A 20,051-nucleotide genomic window follows, 5' to 3' on the forward strand; every position below is an offset into this window, starting at 1 on the left:
CCCGGGGCTCCCCCGACGGCTCCAGGGCCCCCCCGGCGCGGCGAGCCCCGCTCCCCTGCCCCTCCGCCTCCCGCTTGGATTTATGTCGTGCTTTAACGCGGAGGGAGGGGAGGGCAGCGCAAGCTGGACCAGAAGCGCCAACTTCTCAGCCCGCCAAGCAGTGACCGCCGCGAGGGAGAGCCCGGGGGCTCCGGCAGCACAATTAGCTCCCGCCTGCCTGCAGTGGGATAAGTAGCTCATAAGCAACCTCCTTCAAACCCAGCTGAGCTGCAGCATACCCTTTAGAAAAAATATTCTCTGGTAATCCTAAAAACCCAAATACAGGATGACCCTTCACGGCACTAGGATGCTCACACGTTAACTACTTCCACTGTCAAAAAGGATGTGTCTCATTTTCAGCTGGAATATTTCTACCTCTGCCTTCAAGCCTCTTTCTCTGGGCGTCATTTGTCTTGCCGGCAGGCAGTGGAGAAAGAGGGAAGGAGTCTGCCTTGCCCCGTCAAGCTCAGGTGTGCAGGTGAACTGGGGGGTGCTGCCTCACCTGTAGCAGGGTGCCATCAGCTGTGGTGAGGCCTGACTTTCCCCCCCCCAGCAATCAACCCTGAAAAAATATTGTCCGCTACATTGTTTCCCCTGTAATTTCTTTATCCTGTTATTCACTATGTTGATAACTTCTGAGATGAGTCCGAAAAAGCAAGTAGCTGCTGTAGAACAGCTCTTTGAATAGATCAGGAGAGTGCTGCATTTTTTGAAAAAGGCTGCTTAGTTTTTTCTATAATTTTCTATAGCCAAAAACAACTGAAAAGAATGAGGGCAGCAGCAAATCGATAGTAGTTTATGGTCAGTGGCACCTGCCTTGGGAGCTTGTAAGAAAACAGCATGCATATCACCAGACCGTTTAATTCTGTTCTCCAAACTGATGTGCTACTTTTGTTGAACATATGCAATTCCAAGGCCCACTCTATCTCTGGAGGATATGAAAAGACAGGTAGAGTCAAAAGACACAAAACCAGTGAGAATGGGTCATATTAAAGGAGCATGCACATGGCATTCATGTCACCAGCACTCTCCCTTTCATTGCTCCTGTACCTGTTTTACATGGTGAGGTGGGAACACAAAGCTTACACTGGAAGAACCTTTTTTGGGTATGAGCTCATAGAGTCTACAAAGACACAGGACTTAGTCAATGCACCAAAAAATGCCCATCTAGAAGAGCTATCAAAACTCACATGAAGCCTTGAAGTATCTGAGATAGGCCTCTCCCCTTCCCTTTTTCTGCATGCAAGCCAAGTCAAACAGCCCTGTGTGAGAACATAGTTGATCTGCTCTCGGGAAGTGCCAGTCAGCAAAAGTGCTGGGGAGCCAGGCCTGGCTGCAGGTGTTCTTCACAGGGGTGTTGGAAACCACCATTCCTTTAGGCCCAGTCCTTCGGCACCAACAAAATGTTTGCTTGGCCACTGAGATCAACATGTATAAGCTCAAGCCTTGAGAGAATCTGATTTTTCGAGGAAAAAAGCAACGTGGTTTCCTTTTTTTTAGCATGCGGCATCTGTAGGATGTGATCACACCCTTGCTTGGTACTTACTGTTTAGCTAATTCCATGGATATTTGCTCCAAAGAGCATCCTTTTGTCTCTGGTATAAACACAATAACAAAAGCGAGGGATGCTAGGCTCATTACTGTGTAAATGAAGCACACCGAGGACAAGCCAATGAGCTCTACAAAGGAAAAAAACATGTATTTTTAAATTTTCAAATACTTTTTTTTTTTTTTCCCCGTGGCTGTGTTTTTCTAGTATACAGCCCCTAATGGACAGGAGAAATTAGAAGGAAACTAGGCTGTTATTGTTGGCTCATATTTTTGTGCCTGGGCACAATTTGAAGAAGAGAGGTTTTGCTTTTTCTAATACTACTTATGAATGAAAATTGATGAGACCATATTGACCCATTTAGCATGAACCTACTGATTTATTTTGCTTGTGGTCACTCTGGATGAAAACAGTAGTAGCCATTGTTACTGGTTGGTGCAAAGGCACCAGGGATCACAAGTGCCTTGAATTTCCACCCATGTCTGGTTTTATTGTACATTCTTTCATGAAGCAAAACCAAACATTTTTCACACTGTTGCAGTTGTCTCCAGCAGATCCTTCCTATGTGTCAGTTCCTAATACTTCAACTGCAACTCATGGGTCCTGCACCAGAAAGGGTTCCAAGAGTGAACTCCTAATGGGGTCAGCCAAGAATCATAGAATCACATAATGGTTTGAGCTGGAAGGGACCTTAAAGATCATCTAGTTCCAACCCCTCTGCCATGGGCAGGGACACCTTCCACTAGACCAGGCTGCTCAAAGCCCTGAACAACCAACCTGGCCTTGAACACTTTCAGGGAGGGGGCAGCCGCAACCTCTCTGAGCAACCTGTTCCAGCATCTCATCACCCTCACAGGAAAGAATTTCTTCCTTACATCTAATCTGGATCTACCCTCTTTCAGTTTAAAGCCGCTACCTCTTGTTCTATCACTACATGCTTGTAAAAAGTCCCTCTCTGGCTTTCCCGTAGCCTCCTTTAGGTAATCGAAGGCTGCTATAAGGTCTCCCCAGACCCTTCTCTTCTCCAGGGTGAACAACTCCAACTCTCTCAGCCTGTCTTCATGGGAGAGGTGCTCCAGCTCCCTGATCATTTTCATGTCCCTACTCTGGACTCACGCCAATGCTAGTGGTTTTCTGAGACGACAGTCCAGGGGCAGGTAGGTCCTTAGGCTGAAGCATGCACTCTGCAGCCTCTGGAAAGTAAAGCTAAAACTAAGCCAGACAGTTGAGACTTCTGTCAGTTGTGTCATGAACTAAAAATTGCAGCTGAAGCTGCTAATCCAGCTGGTATCTTCTTCATCAGACACCTAAGTGTGGGTATTGCTGTCCACCATGACTTCCACATGCATTCATCTGAAAACAGAATTTCCAATTCTGCCTTTCTGCCATAGACTAGGAACACACATTTGCTTGTAGTTTCACTTTCATAAATCCAGATTAGACCCAGCTAAACCAATAGAGTTACTGGGACTTTATATTCATGAATACCAAGACCACAATAATGGCTAGGTGTGCATTAACAAATAATGTTGTACGATAGGAGGGGACCTTGAGTTGAAACAGTTGATGCTGAGAACCTGAGGTCTGCACTATCTGTTTTTGGGGACATTTCCTTAGAAACAGGTCTAGTCTGGTCCAAGGACTAAGCAAATGTTGGCAGCTGGAATGCATTCCCTGTGAATGTATTTTGATTTTCAGCACATATTTTCCTCAGAATAAGACTGAAAATTAAAATCTGCAAAACATCTTATGAAATAAAATTAGAAAAAAGTATTTGCCAATCAATGAATTTCAACATCAGCATTTAACCTTTTCCATTGTTTATTATCACATTCTAAGTTACTATATGTTTCACATTATGTTACTATATGTTAGTCTACTTTCTCACATTAAAACTTGAAACATTTTTACCTTACAAAGACACCTCTTTCTAAAGGAAATTTTCTTGAAGACAAGATATTACTGTTAAAAGAAATTATTTCAATGGGATTGTCTTTAAAATGTTTGATCAGAAAAGCTGAGGTCTGATCTAGAGCAGAACTTCCATTGACTTCAGAAGATGCAGGGCTAAATCCTAAATATTATGTATTTTCAACTTACCAAGGCAATGGCTTTTTTAAGAGCTAGGGTTCACAACCTATAGAATTGATGTGCAAGGTGCTCTGACAGCCAGCAACATGAGGCTGTAATTGCTAGCACAAACTTAGAAAGACAGGGTGGAAATGGTGAAGTTACACTAACAAACAGCATCTAAATGGAGATCTAAATTTGGCTCCAGGGGCATCACAGCTGCAATTTTAGCCATGTTGTTTGTATGGGAAAGATTTGTTTTTTGATTGTAGGAGAATATCAGCTTGGGAGGACATAGAGAAATCTTACCAGTTACAGTCAAAAATGTCAAGGAGATGAGGAGATTTATGCCCCAGTTCATGCTAGATGTCAAAGCCATGGCCCGTCCTCTGATACCACCAGGGAAAATTTCACTCAGGACCAGCCAGGACACTGAAATAGAAGAAAAAAAAAAATGGTGTCTTTGAAAGGATGGCTTTCCATGCTGTAAATTTAGATAGTCCATTAATTCAGGTGAGGCCAACTGAAAGAATAAAGTGATTTTTAGAGATGTTAGGTTTGTGTGGGCCTAAGGAGCATGGACAGCAGTCAGCATCACCCTGGGTCATCATCCCTGCCTGGCACCTGAGAGAGGGACAGGTGGCCCTGGTGGCACAAGGGCAGTGCCAGCACACACAGAACCAACCAGGGAGGTGAGCTCTGACTGCACGTCTGTGTATGAAAAGGATCTCTGACTAAATAACTCCCAAGTGACATAGCACTAATGGAAGTGGGGCAGCAAACCAAAGTAATCTTCAGCCTTGGAGCAGCACTGTGTGTTTATGCCACCTTATAAATCAACATGCCACACTGAAGCAGGTTTGCTATTCCAGCTCTCCACTCCATATAAATCAGATTGCTGAGGTATAAATGGAGAGAGGGCCTGGTTTTTGCCTCCCTCATGTGACACCACACCACAGGTGATCTAAATGCTGGTGTTGCTAGCCCACAAAAACAAATTCAGACACAAAGACCTGGCTGTGTAACCACCTCAATAGCAAGAGAAAAAAGAAAAAAAGGGGAAAAAAAGACACCACATTTCTGTGCCATTCCTGGTTATTTGAAAGAAGAAAAAAAAAAAAAGCCCTCTTTTTGTTCATAAGCAAGATGTATTATCAAGAGGTTGCTGCGTGGAGAGGTTATGGGTTAGCAGATGACCAGCATGCGAGAACAGAGAGGAACATGTGGGTGACTTGTGTTTTCAGACCCTTGGACATGGCCATTATAAATTGCTCCTCCGTGATACTGTTTCTGCAAAAGAACAGATGCGAGTTTCCTCGGGATGCTTGCAGTGGGCAGCCTTAAAGTTGCATTTTAAAAATAGGCTCCTGTAAATGTGAATGTGTGTCATGCTGCAATATCCCTTCAGCTGCTTGTAGGATTCCTATGTGACAGTGCTGGTAAAGGTAGAAAAGAAAAAAGTGCTGTGGAAGGAGAACAAAAAGGACCAACTGAAAGGGGAAAGAAAAACTCTGAGTCTTGAGTCTACAGAGCAGATTCAAGCAAATTCTTAGATTTCTTTGTACCACACATTTTAATTCAGCAATGTTCCCTGGAGCTGGCCCAGCTATTTCTTTTAAGGAAAAAATATAAAGTGCTCCAGTTCCACAGTGGGAGTGACCTGGCAGAGTGGTGATTTTATTCCAGAGAATCAAGACCACGCTGCGTAATGGCCTAACAAATGGCCTAACACTGTTATGCATAGTCAAGTGGCACACAGTCATAACACAACCACCGCGCCTAACAGCAGCTGTAGAGAGGCTTTTTTTCTTTTTTTTTCTGGCTTGGACCACAGCAAAGTTTAATACACTTGCTGCTGACAAGACAAACGTGGCTGCACAAATGATTATACACTAAGACTGGTAAAGTGGATATTCATAGCTACGTTAGAGAGGATTGAAATGAAGTTTGAAAGAATTCAAACCCACTTTCTGCTGGGCATAAACCAGTATTCAGGAATAAACTTTTTCTGTGGGTACTTTGGTCTGTGTTTGCTTCTTTTAGAATCTTCTTTTGTTCAAGCAAATTTCAGTGTCTGCTCAGAGAGGCACCGAGCAAGGATTATCAAGTCCTGCGTGCTGACATGGCAGCCCTGCCAGTCTGGGTGAGCCCTGAGCTGGATGACCCTCAGCAGCATTACAGGCACCGGGGGACAGCTCATGCCACAGATGAAGTGTGTGGCACTGCAGCAGCTCCTATACCATGCATTTTTCCAAGGCCCTTTCAGGCTATCTACAATTTGTCTGGAGGTTTGAAACACTGTTTTCCTGTTAAGAAACCAAAATACTTGAGGATCTGCATCAGTCACGACAGTGGTTTGCTGCTCTTATTTCAAGCAGTTATTTAGTTCAGACAGATCCCGCCAACACACCAGATATATTCTTCATGTCTGCTAATGGTAGCTACTTCCTCTGGCATAGCCCTGACCTCTCTTTAGCTAGTGAGGAGTGGATAGGCTTATTCCCTGTGGAGAAAGAACAGTTGTAGAAATCTGACACTTACTACAGTCTGTTTATTCCTTTCCCCAAGCTGAGGCAGCGATAACGATTGATTCTTTGCTTTTAGCACTTCTCTGGGATTGTTTTCACTATTTGTACCTTTGCCAAAATGCAGCAGCCACTGTAGGTACCGCAGGGATGGAGCTGGCTCCAGGGAGCCAGTAACTAGGTTGAGGCTCCCATTCATAATGACTGCTGCTACCTTGTGCCCTGTGTGCACGCAGAGCTGCAGAAATTTAACCAGTCACCTATGAGCTCTGCCTTCACTGGCCTAAGCAGTGCCATTTTGGTTCAAAAAGAGAACAATATTAGAATAAGCCTGTTTTCTATAAAGAAATTAAAAGGACAATCAGGGTGTTTCAGTGGTGTTATGGAGAATGTTTGAACTACCCAATTAGAGGCTTAAATTACACATACAATCAAATAAAATAGAGAGAAATAGCTCAGCACAGATTAAAAAAAAAACCAAAAAACCTGAATTAAGAAAGCTGTGAGAAATAGAAATATGCCTTCCATAAACATGTACCCTGTGTCCAAACAAAGAAAACACAGCATAATTGCTGAAAAGTTAGTTGCAATACAGTCATCAGGCAGCCAAGTATTTTCAGAGTCTGCTGGCTGAGAGAACGAGAGGCCAGGGATGGAGGAGGTGACACATGCCAGCACTGAATAAAATGTTCCATTTCATGGGGATGCAGGAAGGGGTCACCCCAATAGACTTCTGTACCGAGCTGCTGGCTGGAGCTAGGATAAAGCTAAGTAAGCTGGAAGAAAGTAAGGAGGATATGTACAGTGTTTTGAGGCAGAGTTGTGCAGTTTTTGCTGAGGAAAGCCATGTCTTTTTCAAAGACTTAAGGAACAGAGTGATTGAAACGAATGAGCCACTGTGTTTTTCAGTTTCAGAGAGCTTTGGAGAACTGTCATGGTATAGAAGAGAGAGTATTCATATCCATCAGTAACTGCTTGTAATAGGAAACAAAGGACAAGGCCAGTTTTCATAGTGGAAGATTACTAGATCTGCTCAGTATATTTCCAGATCTTCAGGAAAGGGAGGTGAATGCCTGTGCAAAAGTTACTGATCGTACAAAATTATTTGGGATGATAAAAAAGCAGAAGGATCATAAATCACAAAAGGATCTCAAAATATCAAGTAATTTGAAAAAAAATGACCCATAAAATTCCTTATCAACACATGCAAAGTAACACATAAGGAGAAAATCAGCCACCAGTACCCACACCAGCATGCCAGCACTGCTTGGGGCAGAAGTGCTGGAGACTCCCTGGGCGGTTCAGGGACAGCATCAACTCCCGCGAGGCAGAGGTCGTGGATGCAAACAGAGGCTTGGCAAACATTATGGAGGAAACACTGAATGGACCACTGAGCATGCCTGTTGAGCCTCTGTATTTGTCACATTGCATGCAGATTTGGTCAACTCAGAACTAGATGAGCCACAGAAAAAGGTGTGTAATGGGTTCTGCAAAGAGCAATTAAACAGACAAGGATTCTTCAGTTTAGATAAGGTACAGAGAAGTGAAGACAAACAGAGAAGAGGTTTTCCCTACATTTTTACAGACACAAACCAAGACAATCCAAGTGAAGTTACCAGGGACAGTGGTTAGGCAAGGCAGGAGGATGTGCTTTTTCAGACAATGTGTTTTTCAGCTACGGAACTCGCTTTCACAAGATGCTTCAGATGTGAAAAAATATTAGTGAGTTCAAATGATTAAATGCTGGGTGTTAAAACATTATTTCTCTGAATATGTGGGAAAAGATCCATCAAGAACTGTTGCTCACAGTAGTACAAATAAATCCCCAACATTTTTCTTGACGTTCTACAGACAGGCAGAAGGGCATGCTGTGCATGCTGCATGGGCCTTTTCTTATGTATTTTCCCTCAGCATCTGTTACTGGCTATTGTTGGAGTGCGGGTAACAGATTGATTGAGTGGCCCTTTTATCTGAGGCAACCTGGCCAACTTAATGAGCTTTATATTTGGGCCATAAACAAAGAGTTGTGTCAAACCCTCATGTGGTTTCTTCCTTATTTCCTTACTTTATAGCTATGCAGTAAATAAAAAATAATTTTAAAAAAAATAGCAGACACCAGCAGAGAAATATGAGAATATCTGAGAAATACTGTGAGCTTGGGGGTATTCAATATTCGAGTGAGGTACATGAATTAAAAATGTCCTTGTTTTGACCTTATTCCTGCCAGGAGGCAAAAGCAAATTGGAAGCTGCTCAGCAGCTCTCATTAATGAAATATTAGATTCCCTTGGTAGTCATTTGCTGCTTAGCATTTTTTTCTTTTCTATACCTGTATTGCATGAGATCAAGTTCTTTATGGTGAGATTTAGAAAGCAGCTGTTGCAATACTTGAAAGAATTTAAGTTTCTGAGGTATAAACTCTGGAAAAAGATTAAGTGGACTTAGAGCTTAGGAGGGAAGTAGGCAGAAGTATGTAAGACTTTGAAAGGGAGGAAAGAGTTGTTAGCAACACGAGGTCCAAGGGAAGATAAAGAAGGGATTATCCCACCAGTAATGTAGGCAGACCATCTAAGAACATGTAACAAATTATCAACGTTGGGTAAGGAGGCAAGCAGGCCACTGCAAAGCTGCCATGAGAGGAAGGAAGTCAAAGGACCTGGCTAATGACTCTGTCGAGACCAGATTTTTTTCCAGGCTTAGGGACCCCACAGGTTTTTCATTTACCTGATTTCTGGCTCTGCAGGTTATTAACACAAACAGCCAGATGGCCAACTACTTCTCACAAAAGTCCAGCTTCAGTGCTGGTTTGCCTTAATTTCAAAGGGCATGTTGCAGGGGATGGCACAAACCTGCATGGTGTACATGGTGATGAGGTGTGTACTGGCGAGGACACGCAGCAATGGGCAGAGCTGGGATTTGGGGAGGGGGGTACCTGCTGCTGTAACGCACCAGCACTGTCCTGTTACTGCTTCCAGCACCCACAGAATGCAGCCCCTGCAGAGGCTTTCACAGCAGCTCCAGTGAAGGAAATCTGGGGGCCTGGCAAAAGTGAGAGATGCTTAGACTGGAAAGAAGAGAGGATGAGAGGGAGTTTGTCCTGTTCCAAAGTAGGTAAAAGAGTTATAACACATTAAAAATGGACTGAAACTCTGCCCACTGTTTTGTGCAAGAGGCCAAAGCAAAGGATCATCACTGGTTAAATCAATGACTCTGCTTAATGAGAGCCATTTGTCTCTCTGGCTCTGCCCAATAACCATGAGACTGAAGTGACTGTTCAAAATTAATAACTGGCAAATATGGAGCAAATGAACAGCTATATTGCTTTGGAGAGCATGTAAGCCTCCAGCAGAGTGCCAGCCTGCCAAGGGTCAAGACAAACCCTGTGTGTGCACATTAAAAAGAGTGGAATTGCTCTACTGTTGAGAGATAGGGGAGTCAGGAGAAGCCTCAGATAACCTCACAGCCCTGGCTGCATCCTGATCTCTGCAGGCAAAGGTAATATGCACCTCATTCCACTGCTTCTCTCACAGCAGCTTTATGACTACCAGTTGCAAGGTACCTGATAACCACTGATGATCCAAAAGGAGCTGATGTGGTGTGGCAAACCTTAAATTATTTTTCTTTCATTCTGGTATACTACATTTCTGTTTCTAATGGTTAATCCTTTAGGTCAACTCCTTGAAGTAACATATGTTAGGACAAGTGGGATTTAATACTTTTATCTCTGAGGCTGTATCAGAGTACACAAAAAATGTTGTCCAGTGTTTGTACTATTTGCGTCACTATCTGATAGACAGGTTGAACACTCACATGCGCTTTTTTAAGGAAGCTTACAGTGGACCATGGAAATCACCCTTCAGTCATGTTTCTTCCAGTTCATGTTAGAATGGCAGGAGGGTTTTGAGAGAAGAGACTGTGAGACCAACACATTACCTTCTTCTCCTGTTTTCTGGGCCACTTGAGAAGGAAGGCAGTGAGACATGCTTCACCTCTGATTTTCCCCAGCCATCCTTCTTCCCCTAACCTCACCACTGTGAGCCTGAATTTTAACGCTTTTTTTTTTTACTATTGAATTTTTCATCTCCATGAACTTGGAAAAAATGTAATGCCTGGTATGGATTTTCCTATTTCAGGGAAGCTGTTCAATATATTCTTAAATCTCTTTACAGTGATCTTCAATTACCGTCCATTTTCAGTTTGAAAGAATAGTCACAAACAAGAAGAACTTTCTTACAGACATTGACTCCCATCTGAAGGATTACTGGGCAAAAAGTGATAGATATATAAGGATCTAGGAATGGTAGAATTGTCTTAGTTAATGTGACTTGTGGCCCATCTTGCCCAATAACAGTACTCTGCGGCATACATATCAGTAGAATGTATCATAGCTTTATGTAGGCATGTATGTAATAGTCTGTACCTCTTCCCAGGTCCCCTAGTAGAAGTTGATTTGAACTTATGTATGGGATAACAATTCTGTTAGCAACTGGTTTTCTCATCCACTGTGTCTCTCTCTCATTCTTTGTTATATAGGCGCTCAGACTGTCCCATCAAGACAGAGCAACTTGCAGGGCAAGCAGAAAGGAAAAAAAAGAGAAAAAGAAAAAATTAAAATTAACTTTCAAGGGAGAATGTGCTTATTATAATAAATCTCATACTGCCATCCAAAAAAGGCCTTTTAATTAAAACCTGAAATGTGTATTCCTGTTTGTAGGTGTTTATTTGTTCAGAATATTGAATCCAGGATAATCCTCTGAGGCATTTGCAGAGGAATGACTACAGAAGCCAGAGACTCTAATTCACGAGGAAGTTGTGTGTGAATTAGTTCAGATTATCACATATTTCACTTCTAAAAAGATGGAGAGGAGAAATTACCCGAGTGGGGAAAATGAACCTATTTTTCCAGTATCCAAAGGCTAATGTTGGTCCTTGAGGGGATGCCTGAGAAAAAAACCTGTTGAGACACAGCAGTTGGGGGCAATTTAAGCCTTTGCTCTTGCAAAATAGAGATTTGTGCATATGTTTTACAAAACTCCCAGTGGAAAGGATAAGCAACCTTTTACAACTGTGATTTATGTAGTGAGAGGCCTGTTCTGATCCATTATTTAAAGTAAGTCCCTTGCTGGTCACTGTGGTTCATGCTTTGCTTTGGTTGCTGCTGGAGGGAGGCAGCCAGGAGGAAGGTGTAAATGCTCTGGGTCCATCTGCTACAAAGTGTCTTTTAGTTCTCCTTCTTTCATACGAATTTTCTGCACTTACGGTTGATTTTCAATGGCAACAGAAGCTGGGTGCCCTCCTGTGTCCCCTTTCTCCTTGAGAAAATCTTCCTGGCTTTCCTCCCAGAGCTCAGTGTGACACAGAAATTGAGATGCCACAGGGAGAAACAGTCTTCACGCACTGCCTTGCCATCCAGCCATGCTCTCTGCACTTTGGCTGCCAGTCTGCACCTTCCTCAGCAATGGCAGTAAATCGTGTGACTGCACATTTTTTCCTTCTGCCATAATTATTTTCTCACACTTTATAATACATGTTTTAGTTTGATGATGTTTACCAATTAAATAAAATACTGTCTTTGCAAGTTCTACTGACAGTTCTAGCTTTTGCACAAAGATAGCTCAGGATCAGTACGCCCCTAAAAAGTTACTACCAGCCCTCTCTCCCAAAGGAAAATTTCAGTGTCACAATGATCTTCTCTCCCAAAATTTGGTCAAGGAAATGAATGCAAAATCTTTCACTGTCTTTGATATGATTATCAAAGGCCACTATTATTTACTGAATGCTTTAATGCAACACTTGACCTACAAAGTAAGAAGGGCAAATTTGGCTGATGATAGGCAACCTTGATTATCATATGAAAGCTTGCACAAAATGATATGCTAGACTCACTTGACAGTGTACCACTTTACAGAAGATAATGTCCCTGTGGAACAAAGGAGGATTGTTAGGCCCAATTACTAGTTAGAATCACAGCAATATTTATTCTCTAGATTTTTAAATAAAGTGAGTTTGGAGGTAAAATGCTTCATTTTGGCCAGCAGCTACTAACTAATCTGAGACAAATTTTAAAACTATGACTAATTTAAAGCACAAATATTCCTCTCAATCAGCATTTTGTGTCAATAGGTTTATTAACATACACCTATTAGTAGAGAGATTATATAATCCAGAGCATCAAAATCATAATATCGACTCAAATTGCTGTTTAAATGGAGCATAGTATGCCAAAACACAGGTAGTCCCCTACCTTTTCTAGGTAATTCTTGGAGGGCCAAATTTTGAGCTCAGCAACAGCAACTTGAACCACCATGGTTGCAGAGACACAGAAATATTGGCTGGGGCATGGTGTTGTGACTCCCTCTTTTCAACAGTACCAAGACCTCTGTCTTCAAAAGACAAAGAAAGCCCTTGGCCTGATCTGCCAAGACTTTCCCTCATTCATACACTTAAAAGTAAAGTTATGAACAGAAACACAGATGACACTGAAAATGACATCCCAGATTTCAGGTGTGCACCTCAGTTTAAATGATAGCTTAAATTCCATCTCACAGTTGAACAAGGATATTCTGCTCCTTGCAAAATTGTGTCCTAAAATAATTAAGGAGAAGCTCCCACTGACGTTGCCATGTCTTACTACTACAACAGCATTTTTTTTCCATATTATGACCTTTTTCACACCTAAAAAGCCTTCTAAACTTGTAGGTTCTATTAAGTTAGATAAGATTAACTTGTTTCGCTGGTATTTTAGTGAACACCTCCTGCAATTTGAAATCCTGTAACTCATCATCCAGTTACACAAAAATATCTTAAATTTGCTTGCACTTCACTACTCCAATCGGCCTGTGAAGAGGCAAACCAATTCTTGGGTTAGTTGACATGTTAGCAAGGGGCTTCAGATAAACTTTGTCTGGGGCAAGGAAATAGGGAGAAATAGGCAATTCAAACAATCCTTGCTTTATTTTTAATTTTGGCATGCCTTTTTTTGCTGCATCTTGGTAGTACAAAGAGAGTCTGAAATAAAGGCCACATGAGGCACCATTTGCATAGCACAGGAATAATGAACTAGATAAATACTAAAAGTGTCATATTCAAACCACACGAATGCCTGCATTAAAAGATGATTCAGTACAAATGAACAGTGCTAGGAATCTTGTAATAAAATAAAGAATCCAAAATAATTTTTTAATTAACTAAAATAGGACTTTCTGTACTGATCCTCAGTGCAACATGCACATTTCCAAGGTTTATTATCCTGGTTCAGATACAACAAAGCATTTAAGCACTTGCTTATTTTTGAGCACTTGATTTAATCCCCACCACTATCTCCTTTTCCAGACTAAACCACAAAACAATACAAAATTGATGCTGCTCATTTCTGTGAAATTTAAGTCCAGGCCACAGCTGCTCTGCAAAATGTAGAAGCTCAAAAATAAAACACTGCAAACAAATGTCATGCAAGGCAATGCTGAGCATGAATGCCTGTTAACATCAAATTCATGTGCACTATAAATTAATACAATAACTGCATGCTTGTAAAAGCTTAAAATACTGCTCTAATGTCAAAGATATTGATGTGAATTCTAGACACCCCTATCTTTTACCAGTATTTTTCAAGCTAGTGCAAGGCCATACAGCTTATAATATTTCAAAACACTGGAACAACCAACTAAGTCTATGGGAGGGTCAGATTTTCCACACTGACAGTGTGCTATTTCCCACAAGAATTTTCAGTTTCAGGTAGATCATTTGATAGCCAAAATCAAGTCCAAAAGCATTTTGAGGCAGAGAATAAGCAGTCCGATGTTATCTGGATTGTAAGGGTGGCAAGAAGTATTACCTCTGTAATCGAGTCCCTGGGCTGTTCAGTGTAACATGTGAAACCAAGCTGTTCTGGGTTTTGTTACAGATGCATTTAGTGACTGAGGTGAAAGACATAGAAAAGGTTCTGCATTTAACTGTGCTAATGAATCATACTTTAACTCAGGTAGCCAGTTAATCTAAGAATCACAGGAGCAAAGTCAAGGAGACTAAATTTGTCTCCAGTGTAATTCTCTGGGCTTTAGGGAAATGTTCCAGCTCTGGGTTTTGGCTTGCTTAATCTAATGTAATACATAAAGTAAGACCACCATAGATCCCATAAGGTTGCATAAGAAGGACAGAGATGGACTGAAAGAAGGACTTATTTCCTTCCTCACCTCCATGCATTTCACTTCCCCTGTGAACCCTTGAGCTTTCTTCCATCCTCCTTGATCCTTCTTGCCTGATCCTTCTTCCATCTTCCCCACTGTCCCCAACATGGGATTAAAACTGCATTTGAATTACTTCAACAATTTACAATAAGATGTAGACAAAACAAGTGGGCTTTTACATGGGAATGGAATGGAATGGAATGGAATGGAATGGAATGGAATGGAATGGAATGGAATAGAATGGAATAGAATAGAATAGAATAGAAATAGAATAGAATAGAATAGAATAGAATAGAATAGAATAGAATAGAATAGAATAGAATAGAATAGAATAGAATAGAATAGAATAGAATAGTTCAGTTGGAAAGGACCTGCAATGATCATATAGTCCTAAACCATGTTGCATGTGGAATGTTATCACACAGTCTAATTTAGCTTCCTGATCACCCTCAACTCCCTCAATAGCTAGCAAGGAAAAGGGGGCTGCACCAAAGGAGAGGTCAAAGAGCAGGAGTCTGAAAGCCACCCTTAGGTGGGGAGAATATTTCCCTTTGTGGATTATCTGAGGAATCTGGCTCCCGCATCAGTTAAATTTCCACACATGTTGAAACATCTGTTCCATTTTAGGTATAAAATACATCAATTTTAACGCATCCATTCAAGCTAATATAAATTTATCTCCAGTAGAGTCAATATGGCAAATCTGCCCAGGTTTAAACAAGAAACAGACATCTCTCATCCCAAACTAGTCTTTCATCAGTAGAAACTTGCTTCTAAGATTTGCCCTCACTAGAGGCTTCCCTTTACTGACTTCCCTGCAGGGGTTTTGCTCCTCACAGGGCTGACAATGCGCACAGAGAGCTCCCACAGCAGCCAGATGGTGCATCACAGCAGGGCTTGTTGGAGAGCATAGTCACTACGTCTTCCTGGGGGTACCCAGGCTGAGGGACACAAAGCCACAAACCCAGGTCCCTCACGTGGGAGGAATTTCATCAGTGTGAAGCTAGGAACCCAAGGGCAGTCAGAGAAGGTTTCCCGTGGGTATTTAATTCTATATTTAACAGGTTTTAATCAATGCCAAAGTACTGCCAGTCCTACAAGCACCCACTCACAGGAGCTGTGCTTTGATGGGACTGTAACAGCTATTTGGAAAAGCAGGATTTGCAGTAAGTCCTAAATACCTCCTCCAAGACCATGTTATGCACTTATCTGCCAACCACAAATATGTTAAAATACTTTTTAGACTTTGATATGCATGGATTGGTATATGTGGTATTTTTTGTGCCAAGCCCTGAAACAGAAGACATTTCTCCAGCTGCAGACACTGATCTGCCTTGGGTGTGTGGTGCCCACAGCTGTGTGTGTGTGCAAAGTGGGCTCTGAGTGCTTGCGGATGGGGCATCCCTTCAGTTCCAAGAAGCCTCCTGGAAGAGGAACCTGTGATGGTCTCCAAGAAAAGAACTCCTGAGAGTTTGGCCTTTGGCTTTGGAGAGCTGCACAAAGCTGGTGACTGCTCTAGGACATGCAGTAATAGGTTGGCATAAACACCTTCAAACTTTATGCATCTAAATGGTTTTAGGATGATTCATGTCATGAAACTGCCCCTCAGTCCCACTTGTAGGTGCTTTTGTTGATTTGCATCCCCACACTCAGCATGAACTGCTGTGATATCAGTGTAGCTGATGTGATTTGCACCAGCAGATTATGCTGAAGTTTATTGACCGACTGCCTAAATGCTTTTGCAGTTATACAGAAACATGGTTAAAGGACTGACAGAGGAGGAAGAGCTCTTTTGCGCAAGGCACCAATGCCATACATGCAGTCCAAATGCAGGCATATGACACCCCCCTCTAATAAAAATGTTACCCATTTCTCAGCAAAAAATCCCCATGATGTGCATGGATCCCCTTGAACTGCACTCTCACAATATGTGTAAAGAGGTACTGCTCAAGTCCTGGTTTACTCACTTGCTTTTTATTTGCTAATACAAATTCAGTCTAGGAAAACATTATGTTCTGTTGGGTCCAGACTGGATTTGCATACTTGCTTCTCAGCCTTGGACTTGTTGGAGTCCCTCTGATTTTTGTTTGATAGAGAAGATTGCTTCCAGGCCACACTGTACCTGTGTATTAATGTGTATGGTGCTACTGTCTCTCATTTGGCTACTTATTGGTGAGATGACCCTGTGAGACCTCCTCACTTAGGGGATATATAGGAAAATATGGAGGGAAGTTGTCCCTATTTAGTCTTTGATCCTAAATGGTGCAAAAGGAGATGATCAGGGCAGGGAAGCATATCTTTGGTAAGGGGTGCCATCTGACATCTGAATCTGAATTTTGTTCATCAGGTCTGTGAGGAAAGCAGCAGGTCTCTCGGCACCCACTCTGCTTCAGACAGGCTAGAGCTGCCTTACAGTTGGTAATCAAGAGAACTCTCTTGCACATGCTCCATCCAACCCCAAGAGTCCCACATTTACAGCCTTATTTTGGAAAATAAGTCTGATACTTCAGGAGTTTGGCTTTCCTGGTTCAAACATCTCAAAACGTTGTACTACACAACAGTGATGAGTGAAGGAGATGACACCTCTTTATAAGAAAGGACCACAATTTTTTGCCTCTCAAGTGGTTTGAACAGAGCTTCTGGCAAATGAGATGCTCTGCAACTCTTTCAGTTAACTCTGTGTCACTTAATAAGTGGCCATGCATGATCATGACCCTAACTGGAATTTCTCTGTGTGTCCTTTGTGTTATATTAATTTTCAGGGTCACATTGAGCTTTTAGCTTGGGTGATGAATTGGTGATCTACCTCCACACTGCACTCATCTTGTTAGCCTGCACTCACTGCTCCTTGTGTAAGACATAGCAGCATTTCTACGAGGCTCAGATTTGTCCTGTCCCCACCCTCACATACAGCAGGTTTGAATGCCTCTCCTTGCAAACATGCACTGAAAACAATGAAAAGCCCCTCTCTCACTTCTCATCCTTCACATGGCAGCCAGAAATAAGTTCCTTTGGGGCTCTGCAGGCATCTTTACCTGGTGAGAACAGTTGATCCTTGTTTGACCTTTCTGATATACAGGCAAAGGTAACTCAAAACAAGGATGGGTGTTAAGTAAGTCCCCTTAGCTAAAAACTGCCTTGAAACGCCTCTGCAAACACCCCTGGAGAGACAGAATGTGCTGTTCTGTGGCGTGATGCAATGCTGATTTGTTGCACCTACAAAACGTCCTCATAATTGTGTGAAATTGAGTGTGAAGAAGCAGTTGAATTGCAGTTCATCAAACATAATTAATCTGAAACAGAGCAGCAGAAGTACTTCTTTTATCTTGCCTAAGGGTTGATGATATGGATACAGAGCACCCCAGAATCAAAAAAGTGACTAAACAGATGCTTGCTAGTCTGATGAATTCTTTTATAATGCAAAAATGGCTTTTATCTCTGTCTGGTTTTGAGCACTTATCACTGTGCTGCCTGGGTGCTTTGATAAACAGCAATAAATATATTTAGTGTATGTTCAGTTCATTAAGAAATCCATGTACTTCATGTAATGTGGAGACAAAAGAGAAATAATGAAAGAATACAACATTTATTAATGTCTGCTATGCAAATCTAGACTGTAACTAGCTCTTTGACCAGATTCCCCCCCAAAAAGGACAAAGAAATTTAAAAAAAAAGATTATAGAGCTCAGGTTGCATAATCTCCCCTATGGAGAGTGTGCCATTTTCCTAATGGTGCTACATAGACTCTCCTTTATCCCCACAGAACATAATGCAGCATGGACTCAAAATGAAGTGGGTAAAATAAATAAAGGGAAATAGAGCAAAATAAGGGGAAAAGAGCAAGATCCTTTCCACTCTTTGTCCAACAGACACATCCTGAGCACCATCTTCACCCTAGCCATCGGGACAGGCAGATATTGCACGTAGTATGAGAATTTTACACTGAAAATATAGTGGTGCGGTGGTTACAGTGCTTCTGTCCCCAGGTGCCTGGGCATAACCTTGCCACAGCAACCAGTGGGTGCAGCCTCAATGCCTCCCTCCTGTTGCAGAGTAGACAATGACTGGCAGTCTGGTCCAGACCACAGACAGATTTAGAGATGAATAACATAAACATGTTAAAACTGTTTATTTTATATAAGCAAAGGGGCTCAGGTTTTATCTTTACACTAAGAAAGGTACACTGAGGATGAGAAAGCTAGGCTTTTAAAATACATTCAAGGATTTGGACTCCAAGAAGCAGATGTTGAAGGCTGCATATGAGACACAAATCATAACTTTGCATCCCAAGACTATTTGACCACATCAGATCCTTTGCAGATTCCAACCATCACTTGATTCCGACCCTTGCATTTTCTATACATTGCCAATTTTAACTGAATAGTGCACTTTTAAAGGCATTGAACTGTCTTGAAAGTACCTCTCTGCAATTTGAAATACCTGTATCTGTCCTAGACCTGGCCTTCACAAGCTGCGCAAGCGCACCTGTCAGTTGAAATTGCCTCATCATGGCTTTATTGCACATGACTGGAGCTGAGATGGTGCCTGTTCTTTCCGTTTGCTGTTTAAGAGCATTTGTGCTCTTAGGCAAGAAAGTGGTCAGAAAACAAGCGCAGGCCTCAAAGACTTCTTAAATTAGCCTGGCAATCACACCTTAGTTTCTGTAGCCCTCAAGTAAGTAGACATCATTATCATTAACTTCACATGAGGCCAACTCATATGACCAGGAACCCATTTACAGCCAGGTCAACAAGAAAGCAGCTTTCAACAGGACACCAAGCCTGAATGCATGCCCCTGCCTTGAGAGTCATTAAGTGTGTGTTTGAAACACCCAAGTAAAAGCTCAAGTAATATTTTCTTTTCAGGGCTGAACCCCTGGTTTTGAACCTATGTCATCGAAAGCAGAATTCAGCCCCAGGACGGTCTGTGAGGGAGGGAACAATGCTGCAATAACACAATCAAGCTCGCTGCCCTGGCAATGAATGCTTATCTCACGCCACTCTCCCAGTGAGTAATGTTTAAAATAAATAAATACTGCAGGGGACTTGCTGTTAGTGCAATTGTTGTGCTGTATTCTTGTGGCAAGCTTTTTATCATAATAGTGCAGTGTGTTTGCAAGGCAAGTTTGAGCCAGGGCACAAAAGCATATAAAGACTGTTAATAAATAATGGACTCTGTGCGTGTGGGTTTTGCAAGGTTGCTTAAAAATATCAACCCCTTCAAAGTACAGTAATATTTAAGTGCTATTGAAACAAAACAAAACAAAATGGAGAGATTTAATTGCTAGGACCCGGGAATGGCAGACAAGTTCTCCTCTGGAGAGAGCAGGAACCATGCAAGTGTGATGGCAGGTAGTGGCAATAATACTACAGTTTGCTCATGAACTATAATATCTTGAATGTCTTTCTTATATCTGAAGACTATTACATAGTCAGGGGGCCAGATCTTCAGTGGGACCCAGGCATGCTGGCATTTCATGAATTTGTTGGTGTCACACCATACAGAGGTCTAGAGCTTTTAATTATCTTGAGTTTGAGTTAGTAGCAACAAATGCCTACATCTTAATCTTGAGAATGTAAGGACACAAAAGACTATGAATAGGAAAGATATCCAGGGGCCCCATAATTTTGCTGTACAAAGCTCACAGCAGTTCTTGACTCCACTGAATAGAAGCAGCTAATTT

General features: G+C 42.0%; 1 protein-coding gene across 1 annotated transcript in view; it reads right to left on the reverse strand.

Moving 5' to 3' along the window:
* Nucleotides 1-20,051, reverse strand: part of SLC2A12 (solute carrier family 2 member 12) — a 30,015-nt gene that overhangs the window by 475 nt on the left and 9,489 nt on the right. Inside the window, exons 3-4 of the mRNA XM_026845315.1 lie at nucleotides 3,968-4,090; nucleotides 1,586-1,718 (exon numbers count right to left, since the gene is read on the reverse strand). Of these exons, the coding sequence (XP_026701116.1) occupies nucleotides 1,586-1,718; nucleotides 3,968-4,090 (256 nt within the window). The remainder of the gene's footprint in view (nucleotides 1-1,585; nucleotides 1,719-3,967; nucleotides 4,091-20,051) is intronic.

Source organism: Athene cunicularia (genome assembly GCF_003259725.1).
Source record: "Athene cunicularia isolate RWA chromosome 3 unlocalized genomic scaffold, athCun1 chr3_part1, whole genome shotgun sequence".
Taxonomy (NCBI): Eukaryota; Metazoa; Chordata; class Aves; order Strigiformes; family Strigidae; genus Athene; species Athene cunicularia.